The 25,987-nt window shown below is 36.4% G+C and overlaps 1 protein-coding gene and 1 long non-coding RNA gene across 9 annotated transcripts in view; one reads left to right on the forward strand and one right to left on the reverse strand.

Moving 5' to 3' along the window:
* Positions 1-25,987, reverse strand: part of MAN1A1 (mannosidase alpha class 1A member 1) — a 168,814-nt gene that overhangs the window by 59,064 nt on the left and 83,763 nt on the right. The window contains exon 5 of the mRNA XM_038526670.1: positions 10,484-10,578. Within this exon, the coding sequence (XP_038382598.1) occupies positions 10,484-10,578 (95 nt within the window). The remainder of the gene's footprint in view (positions 1-10,483; positions 10,579-25,987) is intronic.
* On the forward strand, positions 10,866-23,846 carry LOC102156986. Of its 8 annotated transcripts, none has more exons than XR_005353840.1 (6): positions 10,866-10,956; positions 13,674-13,883; positions 16,760-16,976; positions 17,206-17,405; positions 19,804-20,011; positions 23,553-23,846. It is a non-coding gene; the product is annotated as an uncharacterized LOC102156986 (long non-coding RNA). The 8 variants fall into 8 exon arrangements; XR_005353841.1 differs by lacking the exon at positions 23,553-23,846 and adding an exon at positions 20,274-20,522; XR_005353836.1 differs by lacking the exon at positions 19,804-20,011 and having other exon boundaries at positions 23,553-23,843.

Raw genomic sequence — 25,987 nt, forward strand, 5'->3', positions numbered from 1 at the left:
AATTTATTAGTCCCACTTCAACAAATGAGAAAACCAAAGAAGAGATGTGATCATGTTAATTTTTAATAGAATTCTATCTGTAAAACACAGCATCTTAAACGCATGGTTTGATGTGTTTTGAGAAATATTTATGTTTGTCATACTGTTTTTAAGGTAGTGAAAGCAGGACTTATATTCTTGTTCTTCCTGCTGCCATTTTCTTTAACATAATCAGCAAAGTGATAGAAATTGGCACTGTCAGATATTAAAAAATTATGGCAAATCTGTAATTCATAATTCATTTATTTCCCAAAGCCCATTTGCAGAGTGTCTATGAGGTATAAAAAGGCACTATGCTGACAGCTCTTTGGGACCAAGAGTGGGACAGGACATTCTGTAGTCTGAGGAGAGAGGGCACCAACCTCCAGGTCACAGGCATAGAAAAACAGAGATGAGAGAACCCAAAAATGTGTTTGAATCATTTTGTCCATGGCATACAGAAGATCTCTTATAAAATATGCTTTAAGAGTTTAGCAAGTAGATTCACTGACCTTTGAAATAAATGTAGTCATACTTAAAAAGAAAGAAACACAACAAATCCAAGGGATTTGTACGATGTACTCACACACAGTTATTAAGAATGATACCCACCTTTAAAATGGTTTATGTAACTTTTATTGTACTTCCAGAGGGTAGGATAGATTTATGTTCAAATTTTGGAAAAGTTTTCACTGATAGGACCATTATAGTAATTGCACTGGATCTGTTTATTAATTTGTCACAATTAAGTCAATAAGAGCTTTACTAATGTCCTATTACTTGATTAGTTTTGAAAGTGATTATCTTAAGAACTTGACTTAATTGGAAGCCTCTCAATTTACAAGGTACATTAAACTCTCAGTAGCATCTTAAGATTATTCAACATATGCAGGTCAATTACCAGTAATCACTGTTTTGTACAAATGTTCCATAAAAACTATAGCATGACATGACAAAGAGGGAAGGTAAGATCTAATTAATAATGCTAAACTTCAATTGACATTTCCAGGATAAAAGGGCAACATGAGCATTCATATAAAGTCTTCCCAAAACTAGGTCTGTTACTAAAAATCAAATAAAGGAAAGCCAGCAGCTCTCTACCTTAGAGATGAAGATAGTTTGTCATGATTGCTAAATCACCAAATTGCATTGCCTGTACTCATGCCCAGCTGCACATTAATTTCCAAATTAGTAAATTACAATTAATTCTTATTATTGCTCCATCATTTTTTCTAGTTAATAAAAGACTGTAATCAATTATTGTTCATCCCATTTTTAGAACAGATCAACTACAACTATTACTGCATGAGCAGGAAACATGGAGTGGTTAATGTACCCACAGAGATTATAAAGCCTTTAAAAACTATTGGCTGTAGTATAAATACTTTATATTGATCTTCCAATTCCCAAAGATTCAAAGTAGTTCATTGAATATTTATAGTGATTAACAATAATAAGGGCTGAGAAAGTGCTTTGATACCTAGGCTGATTTCCAAACATCTAATCAAACGATTTCATAAACTTTTAGATTAAACTTTATTAATTAGATATTTGAAAGGTTTGCCCCACACTAAAAACATGAGCCTGGTCTTGAGATTAATCACAGGAAAAATTGATTGCTGCTTCATTAAAAACCCAGGATAGCAAGCTCCTTGAAAAGATTATTCCACTGCTGACCTGTAAAGTCATTGTATGAATTATGTGTTCTGACTTGTTCCTAATTTAAGTCCTGGACACCGAATACATTTCAAATTGCCAAGTCTGATTTGCCACCGATTGTGTGAATATAGCAAACAAAGCCGAATCTGTAAAATACTAGTTCTGCGCCTTTGAAAAACTTGAGATGAAAGCCACTGAGTTTGTTGCATTCAAATAACTATAATTGTCCTTAAAATTGCCCTGGTGAGTTAACTGCTTAAACAGTGGGAATGCTGTGGGGAAAGCAGTGGTCATATTTAACAACCAGTCTCATGGATTTTGTATTAAGGATCTATCTGCCAAAAACTGAAAAGTGAGGAAGGCCTCTTAACAGACTTCCCACATACCACAAGTCATTTTTAAAGAGATTTAAGGAGCCCTCTTGGGATAGATTGTCTTTCAATTGCCTACACATCACCTTTGATAAATTTCTGCACTTTAATTACTCATATGCTGTAATTTAACCTTAACTGTAGGTCCTTAAGGAAATACAGAAAAAAAAAATTTCAGCATCTAATCCATGGTTGAATAGAACATTAGCCGCTTTATTCCATTCACATGTCAATTTTCTCCCATTCCCTACCAGAAGCACAACTGAAGTGATCTGTGGCAGATGGGCATTCATGAAGCAAGAGGGTGGGGTGGTGTAGAGAAGTAATGAGGACTGTGAAAGCCTGTGTTCAAAGACAGATGTGGTCTGCTTCCTCCTCCAGGGAATAAAAGACATGGAAAATCTCATTTACCTGGGTATTAACTTCAATTACAGCCAGGGGAGTGGGAAGAAATGGAACAGTTCAGGTACCTTTAGGTTCTTCAAATTCTTACTGCCTCACAATGACTAAGAAATAGCAAAGCATCCTTTGTTCAGAACTGCTTGTCTCTTAAGTCTCAAAAAAGGAGGATATACACAAAGGACATTTAAATTAAGCACTGCTACCTTTATTGTCCACTTGGAATAAATAAAAGCCTTTAGTTTGGTCAAGCTACTGAGTGCCTGGCATAGATGTAGTGATATGAAGCTTGGTGAGAGAATTAAATGATCCAGAAGAAGCCTAGGTTCCCCGCCCCCTTCCTCTGGGAAGATGATCACAGCCTCTTTAGCTCTGGAACGCCCTCAGGTACAGGGGCAGGTCACCAGCTGCTTAAAATAAAGTTGCTTTGCCTGAGCCATGGCATGACTTTACAGAAATGATTCTCCTTTCTAAGTTACCCCGAAGTCCTTAATTAAAAATGCCTTTTTTCCTCCCTCTATGCTAAAATGCACCAACATTTGCTTTCTAGTCTTATCGGTTTAAAAAAAAATTAAGAGTACATGGGAAAAAGGAACATGTAAATTCTTTTTGGGTAATTGTCTGGAATTAGCGGCTTTTCAGAAGCAGCAACAAACTGCTTAGAGTTAAGTGAAAGTGTTGGGTAATAACAAAAGTAAACTAGTCATAGAAACAGAAACCCCCACACTCCTCACCCCACCCCCCCAAAGGATGTTTGGAATTGGGGGCTTCACTGAGCAGCTCTGAGATTTAAGAATCTAAATAGCTCTGACGGCTCATTTCTTATATTACAATGGTTCTTAAAGTGTGGTTGAAGCATTCGCTTCTGCATTGGCTGGGATCCCATGAGGAATGCAAATTATTGAGCCTTTACCAAAAACCTGTCCACAGAAACTCTGTGGGTGGAGTCCAGCTATATGTGTTTTTAAGAAACCCTCTAGGCAATTCTTACATACTCTAAAATTTGAGAACTATTGTTCTATTAACGCTGGATATTTTCAAACCAATTTTCTAATATTTCTATATTTCAATGTTAAATTGACCATCAATGGACAGAGAAGTGTTTTCAAAGTTAAGTGAGAAGAGGAATGAAGCTGGAATCCTCAGGATATACATATATACTAGACTTAAAGCAGTGATTCTCAACCCCAGCGGAATATTGGAATGGCTGAGGAAGGCTTGAAAAATGCCAGGACCTCATTCCAAGCCAAATGAAACAGACTGGTAGAGAGGGAGGCAGCAATAATATATACTTTTAAATGCCCTAGTTATTCTCAAGCACTGGAAAGGCTGAGAATCATTGATAGAAGGTAACCACAGCAGTTGGGCTCTCAACACAAGTTGGGCAGCTTAAGAATTAGGAAAGAGGGCTGTGTGGATGTTTACAGCAAGAATACATACATATTTTCACAGACAAGGTTTGTGCCATATTAATAGAATACTAATTAATATGTGGGACTTGTCAAAAGAACATTGCATTTTATTGCCTCACACTCTTCTTAAATCTTATGGATGGAGCAGTTCTTATTTCTAGAGGAGATAATTCACCAATAAGTACAATTTTAGAAAAATGAGTTTTGGTCCTACAGGCGAATTCCAAAATTATCTAAAAAAATAATAAGTCCTTAAGGAAATACAGTATGGAGCTACCAGAATCCTGTACTACATGGAGACATTCTCTCCATACTCCCAGCTGGTTCTACCAATACCATCTCTCTTCCTGACCTGGAAAATGGGACTTGAGAATGGGTTAGAAAGATTGAATGGCTGTCATACTGTCTTAAAGAGGCATCAAAACCAAATTAGTTTTAGCTATATATTATCATATGTGTGTGTGTGTGTATATATATATAATGATATATAATTTTATAATGAAATAATTTTATAATGAAAACTGAGAACAAGACCATAAATTAATAATAATTTCAATTTACCTTTATTTCTTATCACTTTAAAATGATAAATCTCTTCTTGCAATTAATTCATTAGATTTTCACGAAAGCTTTATGAGGTCATCAGAATAAGTATGATAATTGCCATTATTTTAATTTAATTTATGAGAAGACAAACTCAGTTTAATGAATAATCCAAGACCAAGAGCTATATCGACAATATTAATAAATAGCAGCTTTAACTATGGTACTAATATTCTAATGTCTCCTATTAATTACTTTGTACATGTCAGTATTAAAACCTTAAGATATGGTTACTACTATTTCCAAAAAAGTACAAATGGCCAAAAGAATTAAAATAGATAAAAGAGGGAAGTCCAATTTAATAAAACATTCAATCAGAAAAAATAAAGACACAGAGGAGGTTAGCTTAAGATGCTTAGAAAGACCAGAACTTCTTTCTTTCCTAAAGTTGGCTGGACTCCTCTTTGAATTCTTAATAGATCCATAAAACATATAAATAAAAGAGAATAAGACACAACTCTGATTTTACACTCAGGCTGTATCACTTCTGCAGAACCTTTTTTAGCATAATTGCTATTTTGCTTCAGAATATTAGCAAATCCTTAAATATAAGTTTGTCATACTCATGCTAAAAATGTGTTTCTTGATTTTTTAAAAAATATTATTCTTATGATGTTGAAGTATGAAACCGTATTCTGCTTTTATAAATTTAATAATGTGGACATCCATATTTCAACTGTCCAAAATAAAACACAGGGAGATGTATGGAAAATATTTTAGAAGATATTTGGTCTAATTAGACCGTCTTTCATAGTCTGTGTCTATTAAAACCAACTACAATCAATATTTAAGCACTTTACCCCACCAAAATAGAATGCAATAAAGGGGCTACCGCCTTTTGTTACAATATACATGGTACACGTGCATCACACAGGATAATCTTTCACTATTAGAAAACATTAAGCTATGTACTATTCTTAATTAAGGTCCCATTTCAGTTAAAGTAAAGCAATTTGCAATTTAATTATAATAATAATACAAATTGCAATGTAACTAATGATAGAGTATGCATTTGTGTTGGTAATTAGAGTAGTCAGTAAATAAGGCTTTACAAAGCAGGAAATAAAAACAGGTGAGAGAGTTCTGCTCATTCATCACCTTGCTGCCTAATGAGAGCTGGAAAGGAGATCAGTCATTTCCCAGCACATTCCTTGATGTGCGCCACAAAAGCGCACACTGTAGACATTCCACCAACCTAATATAACCACCAGGCAAGTGTTGCGAGTGTCAGTTTTTAGAAAAATCCACCAAGAGAGAAACAAGTGATAAAATAGTATATAGCTAAAAGTAACTCATTTATCAAGAAAGACAGAATAATTATTAGGAATGCCTAGACTGCATGCCCTGTGATAGAAATGAATAATGGGAACATTAGCTATATTATTTTAAATTAAGAACACACTGGAGAAAACCCCCAAATTTAATAAGTTTACTCTACCTACGCTTGACTTACACCTAGGAATATGGAAATGGTGAAATGCCTGATTTCACAAACCAAAGAGGCGATTTTTCTTCTGTAGGGTAGAGGAAAAGAATGCAGAGGGCCTCCTGTTCACGGTAATAATAAAATCAGACATCAAATTTTGACATTTTTCACATTAGAGAAATTGAGTTCTACCAAAAATCTAATCTACTGAAAAGGCAACGCTTTCCTTTTAGCAGAGGTGTGATATAAACTCCTGTATCTTCATTCTACTATTGTACTGGTGAAGCCAGTATGTTGGTCCAAACAGGTCCTGTGTATAATAACACTAGGTATCTGTTCAAATTACCACTAAGTCACAATTCCGATTAACTTTACAACTTAAATATAGCAGCTATGAAACTAAGAATTATTACAGATGTAGCAAAAGAGATAATTACTTTTTTTTTTTCCTGAACAGATTTTGGGACAGAATTCCTAAGGTAGAATATGAGTAAATAATTTAGAAGTTCTGCTCTTCTCAGTTTGTACAAATGCTGAAATCCAATTTGGCTTATTGGTGTTTTGGCTCCAAATGCATCAACCTCCCCAATTCAAACTAACTGCTTGCTTTAAACTCAACTCAGTGAGGACTTAGTATCTCTCCTTGGCACAATCTTACGTTTGTCAATTACATGAGTGTATAATATAGTAACATATAAAATATATATTGTGCTTTACCAACCAGGCTCTGAATACCCTGAGGGAAAGACCATGTCTGTTATCTTTTTAAATAAAGTGAAGAGAAACAGGAAAATCTTCCCAGGACCTAGCATGGAAACTTCATCACAGCAGCGACTAAAATAAATGTTTATTTCTTACAAAGAGAAGGTAAAGAAACCAATTATCTTCAGGCAATGATCTGAATACTAGAGGGATGAGAATGGATAACACCAACATGTTCACATTTTTTTTTGTTAACATATAGGTGTTGGCAAAGGACAGCATCCATATTTTCAGAATTGAGAGAGAAGACGACTATGATATTACAGACAGCATATTCTATACCTCTCCCATTTTAATTATTGCCCAAATTCTCAAAGCCAGTCAACAGTGAGTATGTAGCTCTTCTAAAAAGCATCCTCAAGCACTTTTTTCTTGTGGGCATCATTCCACAGACACTCCCTTATTCTGAGAAGATAATTAAGAAAATCTGCTTTTGCCAGACATATTTTTTTCTCCTCTCTTTTGAAAATTCTACTGGTGACAGTCTTTAAAAAACTAGAAAAGAAGTTCCCTGCCAGCTGTCCTTTATCCTCTAGCCCATACTGTAAAAATATAGATATTCAGAGGAAACAGCATATATGTACAAGCTGACAGGAACAGCACATCCTGAAATGTAGTTATTGCAGATAAATATGAAACTCTGTCTTCTTCTCCTAGAGGATATTCTCTAAGATGATAAACAAACCTCACAGCTGGAAGGAGAATGGATTCAATGAGTACACTTGATTGGGCAAAGGGATACAAGGCATTTTAGTGTATTAATCGTACTATTAATTTTGCCATGGCTTATTCTCTGCATTTGGGTAAGTTACCGCTATTTCATAAATGGGATTGAGAATAGATAAAATGTATGATCAAAAAATTCATACAGGGATCCCTGGGTGGTGCAGCAGTTTAGCGCCTGCCTTTGGCCCAGGGCACGATCCTGGAGACCCGGGATCGAATCCCATGTCGGGCTCCCGGTGCATGGAGCCTGCTTCTCCCTCTGCCTGTGTCTCTGCCTCTCTCTCTCTCTCTCTCTCTGTGTGTGACTATCATAAATAAATTAAAAAAAGAAAATTCATACAGATCGCCAGGAAGAATTTAAGTGTTCCCATCAACTGTCAAAGGGTCACCTAATTTCCTCTTGTTTGACATGAAAATATTAGAGAATACATAAATAAAATGGCACATTCATTTTTACCATATATAATTATCCTGCAATCCCCGAAAAAATTTTTTTTAATTTTTATTTATTTATGATAGTCAGAGAGAGAGAGAGAGAGAGAGAGAGAGAGAGAGGCAGAGACATAGGCAGAGGGAGAAGCAGGCTCCATGCACCGGGAACCCGACGTGGGATTTGATCCCGGGTCTCCAGGATCACGCCCTGGGCCAAAGGCAGGCGCCAAACCGCTGCGCCACCCAGGGATCCCAATGTAATCCCCGAAATTAAAAAAATCTAATGTAAGATACTATATATTCAAAATAATGTTTTATTAAAAAAGCATAATGCCCCAGTTAATGAGTTTCTAAGAGGTATAGATATGAAAGTCAACAGAGGATTAATAGTTTTTAGAAGTATTTCTTCATGTACTGAAAAATGTCTCCATATTTTTCTACACTAAGGATAGATTTAACTGAAGGAAAATCATCTTGGCTGTTAGAAATAAACACTAAGTAAAATTAAATAGGCTTTAAAATAATCTAATTTCTTATGCTTTTCTTAAGAGAGGCTAGAACTAACTGAATGATATCAGCACCCTACAATAATTGGCTGAACTTCTGCAAAGATGTAGATGCACACCTCTCTCTGCAAGTTTTAGTTGGGACTTACTTAATTTCAATACTTTCCAGGAAGCATTATGAACTAGCTCCACAGAATCTTAGAGTAGAAGGTTGGAGTGATCATTCACTCCAGAATTTTAAGCTTGGGGTTCTTAGGTTCTAGGTGGGCTCCAATGGTACTGTTTGCTTTTGGAAATTATGTAAAAATATGTGTACTCAGGAATGTGCATTTTATGAAGAGAGAGCCATGTTTCATCTGAATTTCAAAGGGGCCTATAAGCCTGTAAAGGTTCACAAAACAACTACCGAAGTAGCCTAACTTCCGTTTACAAATAATCCTGGAGGGTTGAAATGACTGCTCTAAAGACACCTGGATTTAGAACCAGGTCTCCTGATAATCATTGAAATCAATGTATTATTATTCTCATATTTTTTTCAGAGGGTAAATAGGACAAAAAAAAGTGTTAAATGTGCAGTGTTTTTGTAACCAGGTCTTATTTCATGGAGATTAGTTTCTAGGTCAGAATACTATCTATAAATACAAAGTCCAAAGATATGGAAGGTTATTATAGGTGATCTATATGAGCTAAATAAAAAACTCATGGTCCTCCAAACAAACACCATCCTGCCTCCAGGCCAAGCATATACCCACTCTTGCTTTAAGTCCCTGTAGCAGATGCTATGATCTCAAGGTGACAGAGAAAACCCTAAGACCCCTAAAGGGATAAATGGATCCTGAGACATCACAATATATAATAGAGTACATGGCCTAGCTGTGTGTTCTCTCCCTGTCTCACTGCTCTACAATACCCCAGCCCCAAACACACACACGCTTACACACACAGGTGAGCACACACACACTTATACACAGGTACAGGGTGATTTCAAGGCACAGATACATAACCTACAAATGAAAACAAAGCATGGCATTTAACTGATTTATTAACCAAATAATTAATTTCATGATTTTTAAGATTAATTTTAGGAAAGTCACTAAAAGAAATAATTAAGAATAAGCGTGCATTAATCCTGCCAAACCACCCTGTACATCCTCTTGGCATTTCTAAACCAAGGAAGCCCTTTCGTTCGTGCCTATGCATCAATGTGTGTATAAACGTCTAAGCACATATTTTATCTCTACCAGTAACAGACAGTATGATGTTGGGCAAGTTACTTAATTTCTCTGCAACACAAGTTCCTTATTAGTTTCCGTTAGTAAAATGGAGATAACAACAGTATGGACCTTATTGGGTTATTGTGGGATTGAATGTCGCAATACATGCCCAGAGCCTAAAACAAAGCTTCATATTTCATGATGATAAAATAGCTATAGTTATCATCATTATCACCATCACCACAAAGAGTTACATAAGCAATGAATTACTTATGGGGATGAAGGAGTTAAGAAGGAAGTTTAAGATAAAACTGTTGATTGACAAAATGTTGAAGCTATTGTGAAAATTCAAACTACTCCTTGGGAAAGTACCAGAAAGTCCGTTTAATCCCGGTTTTCTGAGAGCAAAATTCCCATGGACTTAGCATAACAAGATTCTCCACCCAAGCATGAGCAGGTCTGGCTAATCTGGGTCGGCAGGGCAGTTCCCTTCTCTCCTTTACAGATGTGGGCAGGGCAGCCCCAGGTGCTCCCCTTTTGTCACCCCTTACAGGGGAGATCTGATCAGTCCAAGGCTCTAAGCTCTGCAATTACTCTGCCAGAGGCCTAACTGAAGTAAGTGCTCTTAGGAACTGGATGGACTCTTTGGAAGTTAAATGCTTTGGACAATTTTAAAGATGAAGGGATGCTCTTGGTATCTATAGAGAAACGAAATGTACTATCACCATGAAATAACAAAGATCTCAAATCATGTTTGGCTTGGATGACCCTGTGGGGTCATGCCATCTTGTGACAGGGACCCCCGTAAGGCCAAGGAGCACTGGAAAACTAATAGCTTCCACTGCCAGTGGTATCAGTCATTGACATCATACAAGTAATTATCCATTCAGTTAAATCACGGTATTGCATGTTCCAACTTAAAAAAAATATATGTTGTTAAAATGAAGAGTTTTACCTTTTTATATTCAGCAATGCCCAAGGTATTCCAGATGGAGTATGAAATGCAGGTAACAATTTCACCCCAAGTTCCACTGCTTTCTTTCGAAATATCTGAAAAGTTAAACAATTACATAAGCTGCTGTTGTAAGCAAAACAAAAAGTGCTCTACTATCATCGCACATTTAGCACTTTTCTACTTTAAAATTTTCTTTATGTGAAAAAATACAAGTTTCTCAAATTAACAGAATTACCTAGCAAAGCAAGAATGGTCCAAGGGCCATCATGCTGTGGGGAATTTATTACTAATCTTGGTTGTACAATTAGAATCATGTTGGGAGACCTGAATAATGCTGATGTCTGGGCTGCACTCCTGAGGTTCTAAATTCTATAGTCTGAGGCTTCCAGATCAGAATTATTTCTAAAAGCACCATGGGTGATGTCCCATGATTCTAAAACACAAGCCAGGGGGAGAACCACTGCTGTTGGAGGGTAAGTCCTGGGCTGAAAATTGGGAGACCTGGTCCTGTTCTAGCTTCACTTATTTACCAGGGCACGGAGAAAGGAGAAGTTTTTTTAAAAAAGACATATTATTGCAAGTGACCTTTATGTTTTAACTTCCTCTGATGTTAAGAGTAGGTGAAATGGATGATACAGAGTTAAATTAGGTACAAATTCTGCCCAGAATGTATAAGGAAGATAATATATGCACACAAATATCTAGAATATAGATAAAATGAGAACTGGTGATAAAATCATCTGGGAGTTCAGATGAGCTCAGTAAGGCTTCACAGTGGAGACAGTATTTGGATGAACACTGTCTGCAGCACGTAAGGGGGGGGCAGTGATACTAGAGATTAGAAAGTGGAGGAGGCACCCCCGTAGGCATCAGGGTAAACATAGCCACAGGCAAGTGGTGGCATGGAGTAGAAATGGAATAGGTCAGCTTGCCCAACCAAAAAAGGAAGCATACAGGTAACAAGGTCGGACATACACTGCATGGGCCCAAATCACGGAGGGTCTTAAATATAAGGCTAAGAATTTTACTCTGTTAAAATGGGAAAATATTGAAAGTTTTTAAGCAGCCACTTCACTTGAGCAGATTGTGCTTCAAGAAGAGTAATTAGATGACATCCATTCACAGTCTCTAAAGGAAGACCTGCTCCAGCTTTCCCCAGGACAGATGAGGCAGCTAGCAGGTGCCTTACCCTTCTTATACTGGAGGGCTGGGAACTATTTTCTTCTGCCTTTTCCTTAAACAATGGAGATGTCAGAAAGGCTGGGGGAACCCGGAAAAGTATGGAAAATGGGAACAAAGTCCTCTCCCAGGCAATGGGAAAGCATTCTTTAAACCCAGTGTCAAAGAAGTCTTGTGTATCTTCTCCAGAGGGAAGGGTTCCAGTCCGTAACTCCTGCTCTAAGACCTGAGTCTCTCCAGAGAGAAATGCAGGACCTTGGGCTCCCGGACTGAATATACTCTAGTAATGCCCATGTTGATGCTATTTCAGAAACCCTACTCTTTTGCAATCTCTCATTTATTAACGAAAATGAAGAAAGCAATGATTTTTAATACAAATTTTTGATTGACAATTCAGATAAACTATCTTTCCTGGTATAAAAATAAGGACACAGACATTTACAGTATAGAGAAAGCACTAGAAAATTCCCCCACTCTCTTTAAAGTGGACGATTTTCCCATTTCAACAGCTAACAGTATATGGAGAGAGAGGAGAAAGAAAAAATAGACCAGAAGCTCTATTCTTCCTTTTCTCTGCCTTACCCTAGAGAATTCCATGTTCTTGTCTGCTGAAAGGGATTATCCAATCACTGTCCAGCCATCTGTTGACTTCCTAGTTTCCACTTTTTAAACTGTTAATTAATTAACTCCTTTTCAAGAAACTTACATAAGATGGAAGTCAAACGATGCAATTAAAACACCATCGTGGATATTATAACCATATGGCGTGGGAGGTTAAGGATGCAGGCTTTGAAAACACAATGCTTGTGTTTGAATCTCAGTTCCAACTTCTTCAAATTGTGTAATCTTGGATAAATTGCTTAACCCTCCGTGCCAAGCTTTCTCATCTATAAAGTAGGGATAACAATAGCGTTTGCTATTTTAAAGGTTGTGGGGAGGAACGTGTTTTTATGTTGAAAGACCTTAGGACCCGTAGTAATCACATTAAAAGGTTCCTTATATCATTATCGCGATAATGATAATGGCATTTCCCTAAGAACTTTCCCTATTTTGCTGCCTGAAATTCTTGTGTTGGCTTTTATCCCACTGCTGTTTGGTACCTTCTACTCAGGCTGTTTGTGTACTGTGACCCCATAATGCATACCCTTATCATAAGCACTCATTCTCAAGAGCTAAGTCCTCAGTTCTCATCACCTGTTTGCATTTCTTAATTTGACTTTCCACATTAGCTCTAGTTCTGTACTTCTACTTGTGTGCTCACATCACAATCTGGGTGTCTTGCTGTCTTCTGAAACTTAATATGTCCAAAGTGACACTTAACATTCCAGGCAAACTTCTCCAGTTCCATCAATGACACTGGTCAGCCAGTCCCTGGGGCTCAGGAGAGCAGGCATATTGACTATTGATTTATCGCTCTTTAGGCATCAAGTGTCAGTGTTCATTTCCCCAAAAAGTCTCATATACAGCTCATTCCCTTTCTATGATATGAGCATGGTCCACATTTTCATCACCGGGTACCATGAAATGGCAGGATAAAAAAAGAAGGTCCTCTTCCTACCTAGTCTCCCATCCTCCAGGATTTTCCCTCCTGTCCCTATTAACCTGTAACTATATCACCAAATTTCTCTTTTTATGATTTTCTTGTTCAAGAAACAATCATTATTATTCCCTCTTGTCTAAAACATCAGGATAAAATAGGTGCACTAACTTTTCAATGACTTCTATGAATCAGACCAATCTATTATCTTTTATTCTCTCAAATACCACTCTGGCTCCAGCTTGAGTCTTCATGGTCTCAAGCTCATTGAAGTTCAGTCCTGTTTAGTTATCTTTTTTGAAAAAAATGATTTTCCTCCCAGCTTTATTGGGATATAACTGACATGTAACATTATGATCTGATTCATGTATATACTATGAAATGATTACCACATTAAGCTTAGTTAACATCTCTTTCTGCATACTTTTTAAAAAAATGTTTGGTGGCGCCACCTTACTGCACTTATTTGTTTAGTTCTCAGCCTGAAACACCCTCTTCTGCCTCCTGTTGGCCAATCCAAATTCGCCCATACCTCAAGGCCCAAGCCAACTCCCAACTCCAGGCCAAAATCTTTGCCTTCTGTGATCTCCTTACATTGACAACTGGCATCACACAACATAGCCTCTAATTACAGAAAGCAAGATACAGATCTCTAAATGCTTGTGTGACTGCCTGTACACCCAGGTAATTTTCTTTTCTTTCTAAAAGTAGAGAAAAAGACTTCCATTTCTCCTTCATTGCCTATTATACATATCCAACTCAGGTTAGGCCTCCCCTCCACACCCCATTAGGCCATTTTGTATTTAAATTTATTGCTGTCACCACAGTATTCCCACGAGTAGTGTATAGTAGGATCTTTATATTTTCAGTTAATAGATAGGGAACAGTGACCCTTCTATCTTGAGGCTCCCTAGACTGCCTTTGCAGGTTCCCTAGCTCTCTGAATGCCTAGTTCAATCTTAGCCTCAGGAATCTGCTTTCGTGTCCCCTTTTATGAGAGGTCTTTCTTAACCCCACATAAAATTAGCCATTCTCATTGCCTATTCATCATACCATCTTATATATTTCTGTTCCTCTATTTATCACATCCCTAATTAGTTTACTGTTTATTGTTTGGCAATCCTACTAGATGTAAGCTTCACGAGGGCATTGACTGTCTTCTTTGTTGCTATAGACATATATCTAGTATCTAGGAAAGTAGCTGGTACTCATTAAATGTTCATTTAATAAACGAATGAATCAATCCAATATTAATAAGTATACAGGGCACTGTAATGAGAAACCACTGATATTTTAGTGCTTGCAAAATACTGCATCATATTCTATTAGTTTCTAATGCAGGCAAGTAATTAATTATGTCAAATACTGTGGAGTCGCAACCTTGGGCACAACAGCAAGAGTTTTGGGTGAAATCATTAACATGATGATACTTTAAATGAAATCATATGTGAGCCTGAGTCGATCCCAATTCTTAATGTTTGATATCTCCTCCCGAGACATGAAGAGAGGAGATAGAAATCTAGATTCTCAAAGAGAACATCCTTCTACGTAATAGAATTCCCAATTAGCCTGTAAAGTTAATCCTGTTAAAAGAAAAGGAGGAGAGTCACAAATCATTCTAAAGAACAGTTAAGTTTTAACTAGCACATTCTAGACAATGTGCTGAAAGGAAAATCATCACAAAAAGCACACTTCAATGGTACGTCAGTGCTCCTTCCAATGGCACCGGCAAGATGAAGGTAATACTAGACCTGGGTATCACTTGGATACTAGGATTGAATCTGCTATTGTTTCAAAGTGAGACCTGGGGGCATCACTTAACTTTTCTGGTTCTCAGTTTCCCCAGTGAAATGGGAGATGGGGGCTGGTGATTTTTATTTTTGATTTATAGACAAACTAGTACTCAGAAGTCACAAAGCTAGTACTAAAATGAAACTGGCAAAACCCCAAAAACTATTATCCTTTTTATAAAGATAGGAAATGTTAATTTGCCACTAAATTCTTAGTCAATCTTGGTTTCCAGGGTTTACTAGTGTTTATGTTTGATGGGGAGGATTTTATAATGAGAGCAAGAAGAAAAATGACAGTTAATAAAATGCAATCCATGCTGATAACAGAAGATATTTTCTTTTTTAAAAAAACGACCATTAAAATTAAAGTTTTCATGCAACTTGCACCAATCAATTTGAGATGAGCAGACATCTTATGACCCATCTTCAGATTTATGAAGAAATCTTCAAAAAGATCCTGCATCATAGAGATTCTGATTATATCCATAGCAAAAAAATCAAAACTAATATGATTTGCTGAAAAAACGGTGGTAAAATATGAGGTGGTAAAATATGATGACATAGCTTCTAAAATAATCTCTCAAGCACGTAGCTAACAAATAGGTTTAAATAATAAAAAAAACTTTTATGGTCTCAACTTAAGAATTTCAAGATAACAGCACCAAAACTATATCTTTTCATTACATTTAAGGAACATCATCACAGCCTTATTGCTGTTTTTGATCAATGTTTAAAAAACTTCAGCTTTTAGAATCTATCAAATAAGAACATTTCTCTTTTTTCTTTACCCTCACAGATAGGATTAGACAAGGCTGTAAACAAGATGTATGGTTTTTTGTTTTTTTTTTTTTTTTTGCCTTTCTAGTTTGCAGATCCCTGAAGAACTGTACAGAAATATTTACATGCCAAAGAGTAAGGAAAGAGGAAATGGATAAGAACAGACGGCTCTGGCTCTGGAAGAACTCGTTTCAGTTCAGACATGCTTCAGTTTGAAGCACACAATCAATATCAAAGCCTTTCTTCAAATGCTTATGCTGAAAACTTCACTGTTAAAAGATCAAATAATAATTCCCCATTAGTATAAGCAGCATTTACCTATTACTCATTTTCACTACATAAAGCTTTCAGCACAAGATGCCATAGATATGATAAATATCTTTGGCTGAAAATAACTGAAATAACCTATATTGTTAGCTGAGTTGATTAACACACATTATATGGGCCAGATTTAATCATTCAACCAATAAGTACTTATTGAGCTACTACTCTGGCTTTTTAATTTAGAGTGGAACTACTAAAGGTTTAAATATTTGAATAAAGATACATAAGAATGGTTAATTCAGCAGAAATTTAGAGCTGGCAGGGAAATCAGAAGTCATCTAGTTCGATAATCTTGAACTGAGGTTTACAGAGGCCCTAGTCCCCTAATTAAATGCTCTGATGTGGGATACTTCCATAATAGCTGTAGACAAGAGAATGCCAGCTTCATGCCACCCCAGAGACGAGTAATTCTTCTGATCCAGAAAAACTCTCCTCTGTGTGTCTCTTGTATGTATGTGTGCACGCCTCTTTCACTGCCTTTTTCTAATCTTTGCATTATCACTGTAACGAATGAAAACCCCAAACTGAAGTTTTTCTAAATAAGAATAATTTTGTTTTATTTGTTGAATTGCATTATGAACTTCATTTTTTGAATTTATAAATTAGATGACTGCTTTTGTCAATTGTTTTGTTTTTCTTCTCTATGACTCAGTATAATTCAATTTTTAGTCTTTAGGCAATTAGATGAAGAGAGTAATCTTCATTTTCCTGAAAAATAAAACACCAAGAGCTCTCAACTGGATTATTCAAAATAAAAACGTTATGCATGCTAATCTGCCAGTAACCATGAGTTACAATGAAGAAGAATCAATGTAACTGTACCTTAGACTGGATTTTCTACTGTATGGAAGTACAGAGTTTAAGTGAAAGGAAATAAAAACTTCCAGTAAGTATAATTTTAAAATATGGATATAGAATACCCTTGTGAAGAGGCATTTTTGGCTTAGCCAGCTTGTCAAAAATATTTATTCTTATGAAAAAATTAACAGTGATTTTTTTTAAAAGTTTGCTTTTATAGTATCCCCTAGTCAAAATGAATAAATGTTGGTAAATGAATTAATAAAATCGCATCTTGGTACCGATTTTTTCCTGAGGGCTCTAATTTCATTCCCTAGCTCCTGAAGAGGAAAGATATTATAAAGTTAAGACAGCAAGAGGACAACTGAGGAGGAATACGAGGGAGAATTTTAGGCTGTTGTTTAAAGTAGACATTGCCAGTATCCATGTGGGCAGAAACCACTGCCACCTACCTACTCCTGGAATTGGTCCTGTGTTTTCCCTGAACATATGGCAGAGTCAAGTGGCCTGGTAAGAGGTAAGAGGCCCACTGAAGAGGCAATCAGGAGACCTGGGTTTTAGTTCAGGATCTGCTACTTTTCAGTTTTGTCACAGTGAAGATGAATCATTTCACTTCTCTAATTTTCTGTTATGCACAACAAGGGCAGTAGACAAGATACTCTCTGAGGTACTTTTCTGCTCCACAGAAACTGATTTTAAGACTTAAGAAGCACTTACTACATGTTTCCCAATGTAATAAAGGCTATAAGAGAGACACACAAGAAAAGAAAAGATCCTTGGTCTCAAGGAACTTACAACCAGGAAGGCGAGCCAGGTGTATAAAACTATAGACACATAAAATGCACACCATAAAACAATAATATGAACATCTAGGTAGAGGCTACACTGATACAGGCTGTAACTATGGGAATAAAACATAGCAAGAAATCGAGTTAGGTCCCGCAGGTGAGGTAAGATTGGAGACGTGGCACTTACGTGGGTGCAGGTGGGTGTGTATTTGGGGGTAGGTACGTACCTGTTTGTACACAGCCTGTGTCATTGTGTGGACAGTAGATCAAGCAGAAGGGGAGAGGAAGGAACCTGACAGAGAACAGGGTAGAGAGCTAGATGAAGGGGACCTAGAAAATGGTGGATGAAGTCACAGAGGTTCATTACTCTTGCAGGGACAAGAAGTTAAAGTGTTGGTTAGAAGAGCATATCACTGGGTCAAGGAAGTCCCAACGCTCATCACCTCAGTGCCTCCCATTTACAAGTGGAAGAATTTCTGAATCAGGGTCCTGAGGAATGCAGCAGGGAGAAAGGCAGGAATTCTCACTGGTTATGGAAAAAAATTTTCTGAGTTGTAAGGGGCAAAGATACATAAATGACAACACCAAGAAACATTATGCTGGCAGTGTGATAGAGGAAAGATCCTGAGAAATAATTCAGGTCCTTTACAAAACTGTTTTTCAAAAACAAAACAAAACAAAACAAAAACAAAAAACAAACACAAAACAAACCCAACCCAAAACCCCCAAAAAAACCTGCTTCTCAAGAAGAAAGTATATTTAGTGTGCAGGTAAGGGGGACAGTACAGGGGCTGGAGAAAGTAAACAGGATGACGATAGAAAGTGTCCCTCTCATAACATTCACTCAACACGGAAGTTCTAACAGCTGTGGCACGTAGGTATACCAGCACCCTGTTACCTTAGATGTTCTAACTTCTGAAACATTGATGAATAATAAGTGACAGCATAACAGTTCAAGCCTTGACAGTGCTCAAAGATGGGCTGTTGAGCTGCTCGTTCTATCTCAATTTAGGTTTAAAAAATGGGCAATTCACCAACATGAAGTGTTGAAAAACGTGCAGTATATTGCTAATAATATTTCATATTAGTTAAGTGTGCCACATACTGCCTGAACACACATTTCACATCAAAAAGAAAATACTCTTTTTGAGAAAACATAGTGCCTGCTAAGGAGACAGGAAATGAGAAAAGCATTGTACCCTATCTGGCTATGATTTCTAACAGAATTTGTGGAATCCATAACGGTTGTTAATATGTGCTATCATAGTGTTCAAACAGGGACTGTTCTTTCCCAAACCATTTGAATATCACAAACCATTAGAAATATACTAAATCTCGGTTTGGTAACCTTTGCCCAATAGAAAGATAAGAAAATGACAGCCTCGTCTCTCCAAATATATTATGATTCCTTGGCATTTTTTAGTTCTGAGACATTCTACGATAGGAATTTTTCCAGATACCAAATCTCACTTCTAAAACACATCAAAATATTTATAGCTTATAACCTTTGTATTTGTACTGGTTTTAAACACATGTTTATCTGTTCTTTTGATTTAGCGAAATGTGCAGGGAGATCCTGTCTTGCTGACTCAGCATCTGCATCACATGCAGACACGGGGTTGGGATGAAGAGATCCAGGTCCCTGCCATCTGCTGACAGAGCACTAGATCTGGAGCACTCACTTAACCCACTCTGTGCCTCAGTTTCTTTTTTTTTTTTTTTTAAGATTTTTATTTATTTATTCATAGAGACACAGAGAGAGAGAGAGGCAGACACACAGGCAGAGGGAGAAGAAGGCTCCACGCAGGGAGCCCAACGTGGGTCTCGATCCCGGGCCTCCAGGATCACACCCCAGGCTGCAGGCCGTGCTAAACTGCTGCGCCACAGGGGCTGCCCTGTGCCTCAGTTTCTAAATATGTGAACAGGGAATCATTTTCCCAAATCACAAGATGATTAAATGTGATTAAATGCACACATGCTTCTTAAAGAGCGATGATAGTTACTATCATCGTTGCTCTTTGCGATAAGACAGTGGTTCCCTCAGGAATAATTGAAGGATATTAGGCTTTTTTGTCCATACACTGAATGGTCCAAAAACTGCTGAGCTTTTATGTCTGCTTTCTACAGCCATACTGCTTCCTTCTGTGATTGGCTATCCGTGCATTACAGTGAACACTCCTCAACGTTGCAGTATATTTATTCTCCTTCTAAACTGCCGACTAATTTTGTAGACAGTTGTCTGTACCAGAGCCCGAGGAGAAGTCAAATGTCTCTTCCATGCTTATCTTATGGTGAAGGGTATGAGCTTCAGGAAATGTGCCCTTTTTTGTGTCGGGTGACTGAATTTGTATTATTATCTCTATAGGTATGAAAAAGCAGTGATTTAGGACATTATTTAGTAGTAATAGTTTACAAATTTGCAAAGTGAACTAAATACCTACATCTACAAAGGTTTTGTTTGCTTATTTAAAAAAAAAATGCAGAGTGTAAGCTACTCCTTTTTCCTTCTAAGTAAATGTAAACCCATCTGATTCTAAATCTAATCCCATTAATCTGGCAGTTTTGATTTCTGTATAACCCTCTTTTATCCTATAAAGGACACTTCTAAATTGCTTTCGGGCACATAGTTCAAAATTAACAATGTCAGCTGATGGATGAACATTTTAAGTTACCAAATGGTGATGGTGAACAAAAAATTCAGCAGCAGTGCTACTTTTGTTTTACTTTTGTGCCTCCCTGAGCAAGCGGATTTAACTTCTGAGCCTCAGCTGCCTCATCTGCAAAATGGGAAACTGTATCTTTGCATCTGAGAAATTCCTGCTCATCTCCCATTCTTTTAAACCAAACATCCAAATTAAATTTTTCTTTTTTATTATACAGTGAATATATTCTCATTATTGAAAAATCATAGACAAACAGAAAAAAGAGAGTCCCATTAATCCTACCTACCTACGTATAATGATTGTTAACATCTTAAGTGTCTATCCTTCTAAATGGGATTGTTTTTGAAAAATGGCATTTTTCCATATATAATATTTTGTAATGTTTTAAATCCATCCGCAGCAGCTTAATCTACATCAAACACTGCATCAGAAGTCAGCAAACATTTTCTGTAGAGGGTCAGATAGTTAAGTGTCAGATATATATTCTCTTGCTCTCTCTCTTGGGTTTTGATTTTTCTTTTCTAATCCTTTAAAATGTAAAAACCATTCTTAGCTCTGGTAGTAAAAAAAACAGGTCTCAGATGAATTTGGCCAGAGTGCTGTAATTTGCTGATCCCTGTTTTATATAAATGCATACATTCTTGTAACATTTTTCTTTAAAAAAGCTACATAGTATCCCAGTGTATAGATACACGAGAACTTAGCCAGACTCCTGTTACTTGACACTTAGATTTCCATTGTCTTGATATTATAAACAGCAGTAGCATGAACATCTCTGTACATGTTTATTTGTATAAATAACTGTACATGTCTAATTCCTCAGGTTTTAAGTGTTTGAAAGCAGAATTTCTGCTCAGAAGGCATTCACTTATTCATTCACTCACTAACAAGAGAGGTAGAATCAGATCAGCCACAGACAAAACGTAAATGAATGGGTGTGTCTGCAGTTTGCCATCCCTGTATTATGTTCACTTTACTGAGTGCCTTAAATATTTTTCATTTACAGTAAGACGTCCTAAAATATTTTCGTATCTCCTATTTCATGACAACACTACATATTTTAATAGACCAGTGTTCTATTCTTATACTACCATCAATAATTCAATTCTTGTATTAATAACAATCATTATCAGGATATCAAAATGTTATGCTATTCATTATTTTTCTACTAGAAGAGCTTAAAAAATAACAAACTGAAATGATCTTGGAAGCATTTCCTCTTTACAACACAAACATAATAACTAATAGGAAACATAATTTATCTTGTCCATTGTGGCCACTCTTGTACTATCCAAAGCTATTTAAAAGCTATTACATACACACACGCAAACACATACACACACTTCAACATAGTGGAAACTTTCCAAGTTAGGAACGTTCAGAAAGAGACCTCTTCTATAATTCTGACCTTTAAAAAATGTCAATTCATTTATTCAACAAATATTTATTGAGTACCTATGTAGTACACGCGGAGTTGCATGAGGCACTTGGAATACATAAGTAAATAAGACAGCTGTGGTCAATGACTCATAATAACACTTGTTTTTGAAGTGTGACTCTGGAAAAATGTCCAGAGTAGTGTGATATTTGATGATACAGAGTAGTATTTGATGAAGGATCAAGTAATAACTTCCATTTCTTCTCCAAAAAGAAAATGAAGAAGAAACAAATATTGCTGTGAGTACTACACAAGATAGTAGACAAATTCTTGCCATCAGCCTAACCACATAAAATCAGTAAAAGCATCAGAGATATGTAGAAAGACATCTGTATACTTTCTACTGAGAAAGTTCTCATTTACGTGTTTTTGAAGATTTTTAATTCACGTGGGTTTTTTTTTTTTTATATCTATGTACATATATACATCTTTTCTTCTGTGCCTGGTCAACATCTTGAAGGTTATCATTCAAATGGGAATCACCCTTAGTAAGATAAGGAACTGATTAGATCTGTTCAGAAGAACTAGCTTTAATGGAAAGATTGAGATAGTAGCACTGCGTGTTTAAAAAAATAAAACCCACAAGGAAAGACAAGTACTATATGATACCATTGTATGTGGAATCTATAAAGGCTGAACTCATAAAAACAGCAGAATGGAGGTTGATCTGGGGGCTACGAGGGAAAAGGGGTACAGAAAATGAGATGTTGGTCAAAGGGTACATGCATACTTTCAGTTATAAGATGAATAAGTTCTGGCTACCTAATGTACAGCACGGTGACTGTAGTTAACAACAGTGTATTATATAGTTGAAAGCTGCTAAGAGTAGATCTCAAATGTTCTCCCCACAAAAAAGAAATGGAAACTATGTGAGGTGATGGAGGTGCTAACTAATGCTACTGCAGTACTCATTTCACAATAAATAGGTGCATTGAATCATCATGCTGTAAATCTTACTTACACACTGTTGTAAGTCAGTTATATCTCAGTAAAGCTGAGGGGGAGGCAGACAGTAGGACTCACAGTTCTGAGGTGAAGCAAAGTGGAGAAAACATGGCATTCAAGGATAAAAAAGGAGTCCAACAGAAGTGATAGAAGATGCCTGGCAGTCCTAAGTCCAGTCTAAGGACCAAGCAGCAGACCCACAGAATCAAGGTGAAAAAGAAATGGAGTCAAGCTCTTCTAATATAAAACAAGGGTGATGCCCTGGATAAAAACTTGGTACGAATGCTGAAAATTTCATCTGTTAACAAAATAGAGAGTGGAGTACTGTAACTTTGGCCCTAATTTAAAGGACTACAAGACACTACTGTTGAGGATAAATAACAGAAATCCATGGGAAGTAGCAACTATCTTATTTTTAGGGGCTGTGACAGAAGAATAAAAACAAAAATTCTGACAAATTCCAACCTGGATCTTGGACTTCGGATGAAATAAGATTTCAAAAGGCTTTAAAAATCTTCATTAAATATTAGAGAGTAATGACAGAAATCCGTGCACACATTCTTCTGGGATTATGAGAGGGTTCTTCTATTTGCTTTATTTAACTATAGAGTTTTACTTCATATAAATGAAACCCCAAATAACTTATACTCCATTTGATACAATGTTTGTTAGATTTTAGGAAAGGAGCTTCATCAGGACTCCCAAAAGAGGAAATGTTTCCCTCAATATACTTGATGTCATAAATTAGGACAGGCTTTCCTAAACAATGGTGACAGCCAAATCTGGATGTCTATTTTCTTAGTTATTTTATTATTTTATTTTTTTTTAAGGAATCCTCTTGATTGCAAGCGATTTCATGGTATGAGGTCAGTGGTTCTCAAAGTGTGGATGGATTTCAGGCAAGCAGCATCAGCATCACTTGGGGACTTGCAAGAAGTGCAAATACCAGATTCCCATCCAGAATACAGAAACAGAAACACTCAGAGGGGGGTCCATAAATCTGTATTTAATAAGCCTTCCTGGGGCTTTGGATATATGCTAGTTTGAAAAGCACTGAATGTAAGTGGACTCAGGTAATTCAAAAAGAATGAGAAATAAATTGATTGGAAACAAAACTTTCATCCAAATATTTATATAACACCACAGGTATTACACGGTTTCTGCAATGAACCAAGTGAAAATCTTTAATAATCTTTAAGTTTAGCAAATTGCACAAGAGATATTAAGCCACATGACCCTGAATTCACAGTTTAACAGCTAACTCTCCATTTGCTGTTTGCCTGATATTAAGAGCAAATGGGACAGCCAATTCCTAAATGAATGGCAGTCATCACTGCATAATTTCAGTATATGCGCTTGCCGCAGTGGTTTAGGAGCTTACTTTAGTGTTAGTCATGTCTCTAAGTCACTTAATAGCATTAGAATGGAAAGATATGGTCAAATTTATGAGGCTGAGAACAAACCTCCTGTGAGTACTTTATACCACATTGAGAATCTAATTACTGGTTCACAACACAGCATTTATCAGTTTTTCTCCCTTCATACAGACTCGGTTGCAAATCAGCACACAATAGTATTCAGTTTTGAAGGGACATTTATATGTAAAGTAGCTCTTGTATCTATTTGTGGTAGTTCACAGGTAAAATAACCCTGTTTTAGCAGAGGACTGATCATACAAGGTTGAAAACATAAAAGAACCACAATTATTTTTGACAGTAAGAGCTATGGCAATGTTATATCAGGAATAATGTAATTGAGAAACATTTGTAAAATGAGGCGTGTCTTATGTTAATGGTGGGAAGAAGATGTATGTACAGCTTTCTTAAGATGTATTTTGGACTTCTTTTCATTAAAGTTCTTAACAAGGAAAATCAGCAGGAAAGAAGTGGAAACTAGTGGATGTTTGTAAATATTTCTTGATGTCTAGATCCCTCAGGAAACTTGAAAAATTTAAATACATAAACCTTTAAAAACTTTCCCGGGCCTTTCCAAACTCTTTGGGCAGGATAAACTTCATTTATCAATGACTGATTAGAATTCCAAATTGGGAGGGGAGGTGGTAAAATTAACATATTAGTTTTGTGCTCATTGAATAAGTTTTACACTTAAAAAAATCCTGAAGAAGACTTTCCACTAAGGAATGCAAATGTATTTAAATAAAGTAATCACACAACTAATTACAATCACAGTACATATATGCATTTCTGGAAAGTGAACCGCAAATCAAGTATTTTGAGGCAACTCCTTTTCTCCCCGTGAGTTTCCTTTTTTCCTTCCCTCCTTTCTTTTCTTTCCTTCTTTGCTTTCTTGCCTTCCTCCCTCTTTACTCAACATCTTTCTCTTTTATAGGTCTTGCAATAATGCACCCTTATACCGTGAACTGATAAAATTTCAAGACATAAAGAATGTAAAGAGATTTCACTCCAAGTTATCTCTAACATGCTAACTATATTAAATGTGAATAATCATACATAAACCATAAAATCTGAACATCCTTTGTTTCTATTACTGTCCACACTAGGATGACGACCTCTGTGAAAACTGCATAAATGATCTGAGCCAACTAGTAATAGCTGATGCTTATATAGGATTCAATATATTCCAGTGACTTTTCTGCATGTCTACATCTAAGTCATTTAATCCTTTAAACAAACCTCTTAGGTAGGAAAGGTTATCATCCCTCAATACGTTCACACAAAACTAGAAAAAGGTAGAGCTGGGATATGAATGCCCAAATCTGGTGCCAGAGTCCATGGTCTTGACCATGATTACTACATGCTACTGAAACCAAGTTTCAGAATAACTGACCAAATGTAGCATGTGTTATGACAATGAATAAATGAAAAGACTGCTTAGTGTTCTCTATACATGTTAGTCATAGTGCATACTATTGAGTAGACAGTTGCTTGAAATGACTTGGACATTTACTACTATCACACCCAAAAGTGGTAAATAAAAAACTGTTTCCAGTTCCTTGGGTGACTCGTTTTAAAAAGTAAAAAGATGAATGCTGTTTATCAAAACACTGCTTCAACCAGCACTTTAAGACATGTAGAATATTTACATACACTTTATCTTTGAACTCTGCTTGTTTTATGTCTGAAATATAACCTATAATTTATATGGGTCAAGTTAATTCAAATATATTAAACATTCTTTTAGAGAGAGAAAGAGACCCAAAATAGATCTCAAGATCTCAAATTGATTCCACCAAGCATAAATATCTTTCTGGGCAATTGTTTTGTTATTAATTTATTTAAAAACT

Source organism: Canis lupus, chromosome 1, assembly GCF_011100685.1.
Source record: "Canis lupus familiaris isolate Mischka breed German Shepherd chromosome 1, alternate assembly UU_Cfam_GSD_1.0, whole genome shotgun sequence".
Lineage (NCBI taxonomy): Eukaryota > Metazoa > Chordata > Mammalia > Carnivora > Canidae > Canis > Canis lupus.